Raw genomic sequence first — 12600 nt, 5'->3', positions numbered from 1 at the left:
TCAGGAGCTGCAGGAAAAGCAGAGGAGGTGGTGGCAGAATTACTTTGAGGGGTGGGATGGGCAGATGGGATGTCAGACTCTCACCATTCTTTTCTGTCAACCACAGACTGAAACAATGGCAGTGCAGTATTTGCCGCAAATGTACCATAAGAGAGTCTGAGGGAAATAGTTCAAATGATGTTTTTAAAATACAACATACATTTAACCAGCTCACTAAATACAGGCTGAGAGAGAATTTAAAACCTTGATTTTCTCTTCATTTTATGTTATTTGGAGCATCAGCTCCCCTCCTCTCCTGGAGTTTGGCCTATTTCAGTTTCATTTTCTGATTTTGATGCTCTAGTACAATGCTACAGAACTCAGGACTGGGAATTCAGGCAGGAGCATAGATAACTGCTTTCTCATTGCAATTTCCAAAGTCATTGAATTGTACATTTTAAAAGCCCACACATGCAACATTTGGGCCTAACCTAATTATCCCTTAATTATGAGATGCTAGGGCAGTAGCACTCAGATTGGTTTCATAACTTACTACCTACATTTTCCACTTGTATGACTAGGCTTGGAAAATTCTTCCAAGAACAGTGTAAGTTAGTCATTCCTCAGGCTTGTGATTGGCCTGTTTGATTGGTAAATGTCTAATTATACATTTTCTGCTGCAGAGTGATAACACAATGGATTGTTCTGGATTTGTACATCAGTGATGCTGCTCATTACCATCTCTTAGGGAGCATAAGCCATTGTGAGACCCAGCCTCACTTGAATCATGTTTTGTTTCATTTTCTTTTTCTTTTAGTTTGATATTTTGCCTTTTTGTGTGGGTTTTGAATGTGATACTTGGTCCTTTTGTCTGAGTGCCTTAACAAACTAAATGCTCCTAGAGCAGCTAAAGGCTCTGCGATTTGATCTGCCAACATGGGTGTGGAGATAATCTCAGGCTTCCCCCTAACTAATTTTTGCCTTTCCCTAGTTCTTTTTCTTTCTTGTATATGATGAGGTTTGAACTTGGGTATCTCTTGGAATATTTGAGCTTAAAACCTATTGCCTTGCCTCACTGGCAGTGGTGTCATTTCTGGATGGGGCACCACCTTCTATGCACATTTGCCTATTCACAATAAGCCAGAAAAGGAGCTGATCTGACACCACCGCCATCACCAGCTGTTCAGCTCCCATCACATCACAGTCAGAGCTTATGGGTTGATAAGAAGCGAAAAAAGACCCCAGCCTCACACCCCCATGGAGTGTGTGCTGTGACTGGCAGCTGGTAACTGTTGGCTTCTAATTAAAGTTTGAAATCTAAAAAGGCCAGCACAGGAATCCCCCATTGCTACAGAGGTAAGTAATCACTTTCAGGCTCTCTCTACAGGCTCTGCGATGGTGAATGCTTTTGAAGGGACTTCACAAGGAATAAATCGGAAGGGAACCACTTCAACTGGAAGGCATGGGATGTGTAGTTCTAGAGATGGGGGTTCCATGACCACCACCCCCAAAAGAAAACGACGGGTGGTGGTGGTCGTCGGCAACTCCCTCGCAAGAGGGACTGAGCCATCCATCTGCCGTCCAGACCTGGATTCTCGAGAGGTGTGCTGCTTACCGGGAGCTCGAATTCAGGATGTGACTGAGAGACTTACAGAACTGATCAATTATTCAGATCGCTACCCCATCCTGCTTCTCCATCTGGGAACTAACGATACAGCCAAGGACGATCTTAAGCGGGTTACTGCAGATTATGTCGAGTTGGGAAGAAGGATCAAAGATTTCAGAGCACAACTGGTGTTCTCATCCATCCTCTCTGTTGAAGGGAAAGGACTGGGTAGGAATCGTTGAATTGAGGAAGTAAATGCATGGTTGCCCAGGTGGTGTCACAGAGAGGGTTTTGGTTTCTTTGACCATGGGACTCTGTTCCGGGCACAAGGATTGTTAGGAAGAGAGAAAGGATCCACCTAACAAAGAGAGAAAGGAGCATCTTCGCGGGCAGGCTTGCAAATTTAGTGAGGAGGGCTTTAAACTAGGTTTGCTGGGGGACGGTGACTAAAACCCTGAGGGGAGTGGGGAAGTTGGATACCGGGAAGAAATGCAAAGAGGACTGCGCAACAAAGGAGGACCCCTGATTCGAATGGAGAGGGTAGGGCGATCAACTGGTTATCTAAGATGTTTGTACACCAATGCGAAAAGCCTGGGTAACAAACAGGAAGAATTGGAGGCCCTGGCCCAGTCCAAGTAGTTTTCATTGGGATAATGGAGCCTTGGTGGGATGACTTGCATGACTGGAGTGCTGTCATGGAAGGGTACAAACTGTTCAGGAAGAACAGGCAGGGGAGGAAAGGAGGAGGAGTAACACTGTATGTAGGAGAGCACTATGATTGCTCACAACTCCAGTATATAGAGGGAGAAAAGCCTGTTGAGAGCCTATGGGTCAAGTTTAGAGGTGTAAGCAAAAGCAGTGATGTTGTGGTTGGTGTCTGCTACAGGCTGCTGAATCAGGTGGATGAGATAGATGAGGCTTTCTTCGGACAATAGAAAGAAGTTTCCAGATTGCAGGCCCTGTTTCTCATGGGGGACTTTAATCACCCCGACATCTGTTGGGAGACCAATATGGCAGTACACAAAGAATCCAGGAAGTTTTTGGAGAATGTTGGGGATAACTTCTTAGTACAAGTGCTGCAGGATCCAACCAGAGGCCGTGCGTAGCTTGATCTTCTGCTCCCACACAGGAAGGAGCTAATAGGGGAAGTTGAAGTGGGTGACAACTTGGGAAGCAGTGATTATGAGATGGTAAATTTCAGGATCCTGATCAAAGAAAGAAAAGAGAGTAGTAAAATACACATCTTGGACTTCAGAAAAGCAGACTTCGACTCCTTCAGAAACCTGAAGGGCAGAATCCCCCGGGCTGCTAACATGAAGGGGAAAGGAGTCCAGGAGAGCTGGCAGTATTTTAAAGAAGCCTTATTGAAGGCACAGAAAGAAACCATCCTGATGCATAGCAAGAGAGGCAAACATAGTTGGAGACTGGATTGGCTCACCGGGGAAATCCTTGGTGAACTTAAGCACAAAAAGGGAGCTTACAAAAAGTGGAAACTTGGACAGATAACTAGGGAGGGGTATAAATGTATAGCTCAAGAATGCAGGGGAATTATCAGGAAGGTGAAAGCGCAATTGGAATTGCGACGCACAAGAGATGTGAAGGATAACAAGAAAGGTTTCTACAGGCATGTTAACAAGAAGAAGGTGATCTGAGAGGGTGTGGTGGCCCTACTGGATGACGCAGGTAACCTAGTGACAGATGATGTGGGGAAAGCTGAACTACTCAATGCTTTCTTTGCCTCTGTCTTCACTGACAAGGTCAGTTCCCAGACTAATGCTCTAAGGGACATAATATGGGATGAAGCTGGACAGCTCTTGGTGGGTAAAGAACAGGTTAGGAACTGTTTAGAAAAGCTAAACTTACATAAATCCATGAGCCCGGACTTAATACATCAAAAGGTTCTGAGAGAGTTGGCAAATGTCATTAAGAAGCCTTTGGCCATTATCTTTGAAAAGTCATTGAGATCGGGAGAGATCCCAGATGATTGGAAAAAGACAAATATAGTGTCTATCTTTAAGAAAGGGAAGAAGGACGATCCAGGGAACTATAGGCTGGTAAGTCTTACCTCAGTTCCTGGAAAAATCATGGAGGGGATCGTCAAGCATTTTAAAGCACTTTGAAGAGGGGAGGGTGATCAGGAATAGTCAGCATGGATTCATGAAGGGCAAGTCATGCCTGACCAATCTGATTACCTTCTATGATGAGGTTAACTGGCTCTGTGGCTACGGGGAAGTCAGTGGATGTGATATAGCTTGACTTTAGCAAGGTTTTTGATATGGTCTCCCACAACATTCTTGCCAGCAAGTTAAGGGAATGTGGATTGGATAAATGGACGGAAAGATGGATAGAAAGCTGGCTGGAAGGCCGGGCCCAGCAGGTAGTGATCAATGGCTGAGTGTCAGGATGGTGGTCAGTTTCTAGCGGAGTGCCCCGAGGTTCAGTTCTAGGACCGGTTTTGTTCAACATCTTTATTAATGATCTGCATGAGGGGATGGATTGCACCCTCAGCAAGTTTGCAGATGACACTAAGGTAGGGGGAGAGGTAGACACGCTGGAGGGAGGGGATATGGTCTAGAGTGACTTAGACAAATTGGAGGATTGGGCCACAAGGAATCTCATGAGGTTCAACAAGGACAAGTGTAGAGTCCTGCACTTGGGACGGAAGAATCCCAAGCATTGTTACAGGCCAGGAACCAACTGGCTAAGTAGCAGTTCTGTAGAAAAGGACCTGGGGGTTACAGTGGATGAGAAGCTGGACATGAGTCAACAGTGTGCACTTGTAGCCAAGAAGGCTAATGTCATACTCGATTGCATGAAGAGGAGCATTGTCAGGCGATCCAGAGATGTGATTATTCCTCTTTATTCAGCTCTGGTGAGGCCACGTCTGGAGTATTGTGTCCAGTTCTGAGCCCCCAATTCCAGGAAGGATGTGGATGCATTGGAGAGGGTCCAGCGGATGGCAACCAAAATGATTAGGTGGCTGGAGCATATGACCTACGAGGAGAGGCTGAGGAGTAGGGTCTAGAAGAGAAGAGTGAGGGGGGATTTGATAGCATCCTTCAGCTTCCTGAAGGGAGGTTCCAAAGAGGCTGGAGAAAGGCTCTTCACAGTAGTGATGGATGGTAGAACAAGAAACAATGGTCTCAAGTTGTGGTGGGAGAGGTCCAGGTTGGATATTAGGAAAAACAATTTCACTAGGAGGGCGGTGAAGCACTGGAATGGGTTACCTAGGGAAGTAGTGGAGTCTCCACCCTAGAAATGTTTAAGTCCTGGCTTGACAAAGCCCTGGCTGGGTTGATTTAATTGGGATTGGTCCTGCCTTGGGCAGGGGGCTGGGCTTGATGGCCTTCTAAAGTCTCTTCCAGCTGTATGATTCTATGAGTACAGGGGAAAAAAGGCATGGATCCAGCAGAGTCCTTGATGGAGAGAGGCAAGTTGGATTGGCCAGACTCCTGCACTTTAATAGAGTGCTCACTCAGAACACTTAGACTTAAAGCCAGAAGGGAGAATCATGATCATCTAGTCTTACTGACTGCACACTGCAGGCCGCAGAACCTTCCACTTCTGCAATGGACCCTAAGTTCTGGCTGAGTTACTGTAGTCCTCACATCATGATTTAAAGACTTAGATTTATAGAGAATCCACCATTTACTCTATTTTATACCTGAAAGTAACACAGCAGAGGAAGGTGAAACACTCCCAAGATCTCTGCCCTTCTCCTTCAAGAGATGTTCCCATGGATGGTCCACATCTGGTCTTGGTCCTGTCCTGGCACCTGGATTGGAGATTTTTAAGCAGTCCCTGCACAGGCCGTGCATGCACAGCACGCTGTTTGGAACAGCACATGTGCAATCCGAGCCCTCCAGTTGCTTTTCAACTGTCCTTGGCCTGAGACAGAGCTCTGCACTTCTCTGTACTCTTCAAACACTAGATTGTTCTTCGGTTAGTTTGTTAGATTGTTCTTGTTGTTATTAGTCTTAGTACGTTAGTAGTTAGTTTTTTTTTCTTTTATCAAAATGGCTGGTTTTTCAGGCATCAAGAGGTGATGTCGGTTTCTGACGGATATTCTCAATGTGTCAGATGCCTCAGTGAAGATCATTCGCCTCAGGCCTACCCTCACTGTGCCAAACTTAAGGCCAGGGATGGAGACTTTTGCCTGAAGATGATTCTTTTAGAAAAGAATCTACACTCTGAATCTGACCCAGGATCACAACCTCGGGTGGTACAATCACCCTCAGGTTCTCCTCATGGGAAAAAGGTGCCTAAAAAGAGGAGCTTCTCAGATCCTCACAGGGATCTTTCTGCTAAGAAATGGTCTCCCACAAGACCAATGCATCGGGGGGGACTTGCGAGCCCTGAGGATCATAGCATGGCTTGTAATAATGCACTGGAGGATTACGGTGCGGGAAGAGGCTTGTATGCCTTCCTCCTGCGACACCTCTGGTACCTCAGGCACCATGGTACCACCTGCTGGCTCAGGTACTGATCCCGAAGAGTCTAAACAGTTGGCGCCATCAAAGGCCTCGGCACCAACAACCACATCGGTACCATTATCAGCACCATAACAGATACCATCGGCACTGATGAAGCTGATATATCCTACGGCACCGATGGCACAAACGGCACCCATGAAATCGTTGGCACTGACCATATCCTCAGTGTTTCCGACTTGCCAACGCACTCTGCCTTCTGCACTGACCATTCCATCAGCATAGTACATGCCAACTTTGGGAGACACTGGCACCGATACTTGCTGCACTGTTGCCTAATATGCGGCATGCAGACCTAGCAGTAACATCTGCTCCATAGTCGCCACTCTTCAGTACTGACATATTGCCCAGACCTACGCCATCACAATACGCCAGCACCATCGCATATCTCCAGTGATGATGAGGAGGGCATACAAGCCTCTTTCTCTCTGCATCATAGTCCTCCAGTGTGCTACTACAAGACATGCTCTGATCCTTGGGTCTTCTAAGTCCCCTTATGGTACATATACCCTCTCCCCTGTACCACATCTAGCACAGTGGCCATACTGGAGCTCGTGGAGTTCCTACAGGAGGCATCACAGGGTACATCTAGACTACAGGCTTTTGTCGACAGAAATTTTGTCAACAGATACTGTCGACAAAGCTTCTGTCGACAAATAGCATCTAGACTGCATCCAGTTCTGTCGACAAAGCAAGCCGCTTTGTTGACATGACAGTGTAGACTAGTGTTTCCCAATTTTATTTGGCCACGGAACCCTTTTAAACTCAAAAGAATTTTGTGGAACCCCTAATAGCAGTTTTATATATGGAGCTGCAAATAAGTAAGGATAATAATAAACAAATGCTAAACAAGGTCATGAGATCAACACAAATGAAAATTGGTTTCAATAAAATTCATAAATGCTTAATATTTATTATTACTATTATTATTTATTTTAATAATAACGTTATTGTAATGGAATTTTCTCGCGGAACCCTTATTTTCACTTCGCGGAACTCCAGGGTTCCCCGGAACACCATTTGGGAAACACTGGTGTAGACGCAAAGGACAGCGTAGATGCAATAACGCCTTCTGTCAACAGAACTCCATAAACAAAAGGCGTTATTCCTCGTAGAATGAGGTTTACCGCTGTCAACAAAACTGCTGAGTTCTGTCGACATTATGTCAACAGAACTCAGTGGCAGTGTAGATGCAGGTATAGTTTTGCCAACAAAACCCTGTAGTCTAGGCACACCCACAGTGTGCAACCCAGCCCTTATAAGCAGGGCAGTTTCTACACACCATGCACAACTTCATCTGTGCAGCAGTCTCAGCTCCCAGAGGAGCATGAGGTGCAAGCTCCAGGGGAATAATCTCCTAATGCCTCACCTCTAGCCTTCACTGGATGAGGCTATAATGCTTCCACCACCTTCAGTGGTGGCTGATTTTGCGCATTTTCATGAGCTCTTTAAGCATGTAGCAGCAGAGCTTACAATTGCTCTGGGGGAAGTGTCCAAGCTTCAGAATGAGCTCATGGATATCCTCCAGGCATCATCATCAGTCAAAATAGCTCTTCCGATCAATCCAGCTATTTTGAATCCTGCCAATGCCATCTGGCCAATCCCTGCTTCTATACCACTAATGTACAAAGGGCAGACAAGAAACATGTACACGCTAAGGGTTCAGAGTTCCTTTTTACTCACCACACGATGAATTCCTTAGTGGTGGAAGCCACATGCCAGCGCATGAAGCACTGACATTTCCAAATAAGGACAGTGATAGAAATGTAGCCGTGTTAGTCTGGGGTAGCTGAAGCAAAATGCAGGACAATGTAACACTTTAAAGACTAACAAGATGGTTTATTAGATGATGAGCTTTCGTGGGCCAGACCCACTTCCTCAGATCAAATAGTGGAAGAAAATAGTCACAACCATATATACCAAAGGATACAATTAAAAAAAAATGAACACATATGAAAAGGACAAATCACATTTCAGAACAGGAGGGGGATGCAGGCGGGGGGGAAGGAAGGAAGGTAAGTGTCTGTGAATTGATGATATTAGAGGTGGGGAGAGTGGGATGTTTGTGAGTTAATGGTATTAGAGGGGATAATTGGGGAAGCTATCTTGGTAATGGGTAAGATAGCTTGAGTGTTTGTTCATTCCTTTTTGGAGAGTGTCGAATTTTAACATGAATGTTAAGGACATTCATGTTAAATAAGGACAGTGAGAGACTTAACCTCTTTGATTGCAAAATCTACACATCCTCAACACTACTGGTCAGGATTTTGAATTATTCAGCTTTACTAGACAAATATGATCTTAAGAATTATGCCAAACTAATGGACTTTGCAGAGATAAAGAGACCACAATTTAGAGCCATTGTGGCTGAGGGACAGATCATTTCCGCCACTGCTTTCCAAGCTGTGTTGGATGCTGCGGATACAGCTGCCAGGACTACTGCAATGGTCATTGTTATGTGCTGGGCCTCGAAGTTCTCCCCAGCCACGTTCCCTTGGGAGATCCAGTCTACTGTGGAGAAGCTGCCCTTTGATGGTGACAAACTGTTCTCTAGCAAAACTAATGAGGTGCTCAATACCATGAAGGACTCACACACCACCCTTCGCACTATAGGCATCCACATACCTGCCAATAGATGTCGCCAGTACCATTATCAACGATAACCAGGCCGGGAATAGAGCCTGCCCTCAAAGATGCAGGCAGCCTTCAGGCTCAGTGTCACAACCACCATCTACCAGGAAGCAAATTGAGGCCTTAGTCAAGCTCCTGGAAACCCCCCCCCCCCCACCAGTATTTTCAATGCCATTTGTGACCATACGTACATTTCAAAACTGTCTCCACCCATTTTACCATCAGTGGGTCACTGTCACCTCAGACAAATGGGTGCTTGATATCATCCTCTCGGGCTACTCTATCCCTTTCCTCTGCAGGGATCTCAAAGAACTCCAGTTACTGCATGAGGTGTGTAAACTTTGTATCTGATCTAGGAAAAAAAAATATTTCTGACCCCAAATATGGTGATCAGTTGGACTTTGAGCATGTGGGCAAGGCCCACCAGCCAGATACCTGGGAAAGAATTCTCAGTAATAACTCAGAGCCCTCCCTATCTAGTGTCCCATCACCAGCCATAGGAGGATATGTCTACACTACCCTCCTAATTCGAAATAGGAGGGTAATGTAGTCATACCGCAATTGCAAATGAAGCCCGGGATTTGAATTTCCCGGGCTTCATTTGCATAAAGCCGGCCGGCGCCATTTTTAAATGCCGGCAGTTCGAACCCCGTGCCGCGTGTAGCCGCGGCACGGGGTTCGAACTGCCGGCATTTAAAAATGGCGCCGGCCAGCTTTTGCAAATGAAGCCCGGGAAATTCAAATCCCGGGCTTCATTTGCAATTGTGGTATGACTACATTACCCTCCTATTTCGAATTAGGAGAGTAGTGTAGACATACCCTGAGATATTTGCTGCTAGCAGTCACTGGTTGGCTACATGCCATTGTACGCAGTCTCATCATATCATCCTCTCCACAAACCTGTCAAGTTCAATCTTGAAGCCCTTCTCTGCACCTATTGCCATTTGAATTCATCCTTCTTAAATGTGAGACACCAGAATTACCCATTGTTTTCCAGATGAGCTCTCACCAGTGCCTTGTATAATGATACTAACACTTCCCTGTATCTGCTGGAAATAACTTGCCTGTTACAGCCTTGGACTGCATTAACCATCCTACAATCAACCAATACACTCAGGTCTGTTCCCTCCTCTGTCACTTCCAACTGCTAATTCCCCAATGTATAAATACTTATTAGACCTTAAGTGCACAAGTTTGCACTTTGCACTATTAAATTTAATCTAATTTCTATTACTCCAGTTTACAAGGCCCTCCAAATCATCATCTATGATATTCAGGTCCTCCTCTATATTGGCAATACCTCCCCTTGCAGCAAATTTTATTAGCACATGTCCACTTTCTATGCCAAGATCGCTAATAAAAACGTGAAATAAGTTTGATCTCCCAAACCAATCCCTGAGAAACTCCATTAGTTTAGTAATCTTCCTCCAACTTGCTAGTTCATCTTTCAGTATGGCACATTATAATGTTCCCTGTGACGGTTCCCGCCCCTCTTTACAAAAATGACTTATGGACATAAATATGTACAATTTGAAGATGCTTTGGACAAAATGTAACCTATCAATTTCAATGTTTCAGTGTGCTGGATTTGTATAGCTTACTTTGGTGTATGTGTTATTCTTGTATGTAAAGTTAGAAATATGGAGTATGAAATGTATGGTTTTAAATGTGCAAATGAAAGCCATCAAAGGTGTTTCCCTCAATGTCTGGTCGTTCCCCTGCAAACAGCCTCCTTTGTCCTTTAAGTCTTAGCAGGTGTTGGTCTTGGGAACACAAGTGACCTAACCAGTACAATCTGACCAGGTAATTTTCCTTGGAAGGGTGGAATGTAGAGACAAAGAATTCTCACCCAAAAGGAAGGCCATTTAAGATGCAAAGTTTTCAGGGCCCTGGCCTTTGGCTGGCATGTCACACCCAAGAGAATGAACCAGAGACCCCCAGGGAAAAAAGAACTTCCTTGGAATGGAGTTTTAGCTGGAACAAGAACAGTTTTGTAAGTTTATACTGAGGTTTTAGTGTGTTAGAACTAGCTGTGTGTTTTCTGTTATTTTAAAAATGTCATCTACTTTAAACTGCTTGTTTTCGCTTCCATCTACTTAAATCCTACTGCTTGTACTTAGTACGATCACTTTAATTGTCTGTCAAGCCCAATGTAAATAATTGCTACCTGGGGGAGCAATCAGTGTAGGCATCCTCCTTCCATTGCTAAAGGGGGCTCACCTGAATGATTTATTTGGGGTTCCGATCCCATTTGGGAAGTGGTTTCTCTGGAGCTGAGCCCGAAACTACATTCTCCTCAGACCTGAAGAGTTTCAGTGTCTGTACTGATCTTTGCGAAGGCAGTGATCTCAACTCAGAGCCTGTGCTGGGTGGGACCAGGAGATCTAGCCAAGAACAACAGGGTGGTGAGAAGCCCCAGAGAGCAAGGAGGCGAGTGCCAGTGGCTTTGTCAGCACACCAAGAAGCACCCCCAAGGGGTTTTCTGTGACTGCCTCTGTAATGCCCTTTTTAATCAGTTCCTTATCCACCTTTCAGTTTTCATATCAATTCCCATCATCTTCAATTTAAGGCGTTATAACAAATACCTTACTGAAATCTAGGGAGCACTGCATTTCCTTTATCTAAAATAATTGGCTATCTTCTCAAAGTATTCTCACGCATCTTCCAAGTATTCCAAGTATCTTCTCAAAGAAAGATAAGATTGGTCTGGACTCAGGCACAATCTACTTTTAGTAAAAGCACATTATATTTTATCCCAATGACTATATACCCCATGTCGTTAACTATTTTTTCTGAGTACTTGTTCTGCTCTCTCTGTGGGGAGTAGTTCATACACACGTAAGTCCTCCCCATTGTTTCTCCCCAGAATGACCACAGGCTTCCTTAAAATCTTCCAGCGGACGTGGCTGTTAGTCATATGCTTCCCCGTCACATAACCCAGTATTCTAAGTATCTTCTCAAAGAAAGATCAGGTTGGTCTGGACTCTGGCACAATCTACTTTTTAGTAAAAGCACATTATATTTTATCCCAATGACTATATATCCCATGTCAAATTCTCAACCCAGGTGCAAATTCTCTTCATCCAGAAAGTTAACTAAATCTGGCACAACTGTGACTGAGCCCCAACCTTCTTGAATGATTGACTTACTTCATACCCTGCTCTTTAAATGGTCAGTCCATGCCTTAACTGTATTCATTTCTCTGGGAAATGTATTTAAAATGGCTTCAGGGATTGGCATGAAACACACAAAGAGATTTGTCTTTGGGCCAAATGACAAGAGTTTAATTTCTTGAGCTCTTCACCTTTTTTACCAAAGGTCGAGTGGAAAACTGATACAGTGAAGGGACAATACATCACCTATTGGATCGAAACAGGTGTGTAATACAGACAAATTAAAATCCTAGTACAAATTATGTTTTTAGCAGGCTTGCAAAAGAGCTACTTCAAGGTAACACAGAGGCATTTTAAAAAGCCTTCAGTTTTTCAATTTGAGCATTCTAAAGCAGTAAAATATTTTGGTCCAGATTTGTTCAGGGAAGTAATACTTTTGTCCTCCTCCCCTCTCCAGTCCAGATAAAGCAGAATTCATGAAAGATTGTGAAAGCTCATACTCCAGCTGGAAGTTCTCTGGTGATTTTCGAACCTGGGTCAAAATGTCCTTGGTGAAAACAAAAGAGGAAGATGGGAGTGAAACTGTGGAATTCAAACAGGAGGTAAGTAGTACTCTGTAACGGTTTTCTAAATGTGTCAGAACACAGCTCATTTTCATTCTGTACATGTTGCGAGAATCATTCCATACATACAGTGCTGCATTAGTAATCTTGTTTAATAGAGTTCCTTAGGGTAGCATGGCTTTGAAGATGCTAACTGAGATGCACAGTGGCAGATAAAA

General features: G+C 44.5%; 1 protein-coding gene across 11 annotated transcripts in view; it reads left to right on the top strand.

Annotated features, from left to right (window-relative positions):
* The window catches only part of PACC1 (proton activated chloride channel 1), an 89351-nt gene that overhangs the window by 66585 nt on the left and 10166 nt on the right, over positions 1-12600 (top strand). For all 11 annotated transcript variants that reach the window (XM_089777438.1, XM_089777439.1, XM_089777436.1 and 8 more), the window contains one exon: positions 12277-12421. In XM_089777438.1, the coding sequence (XP_089633564.1) occupies positions 12277-12421 (145 nt within the window). The remainder of the gene's footprint in view (positions 1-12276; positions 12422-12600) is intronic.

The sequence above is a fragment of the Pelodiscus sinensis genome, chromosome 3 (assembly GCF_052426305.1).
Source record: "Pelodiscus sinensis isolate ZL-2025 chromosome 3, ASM5242630v1, whole genome shotgun sequence".
Taxonomy (NCBI): domain Eukaryota; kingdom Metazoa; phylum Chordata; order Testudines; family Trionychidae; genus Pelodiscus; species Pelodiscus sinensis.
The sequence above is the reverse complement of the archived record's forward strand: the minus strand, read 5'-3'. Positions and strand labels throughout refer to the sequence as shown.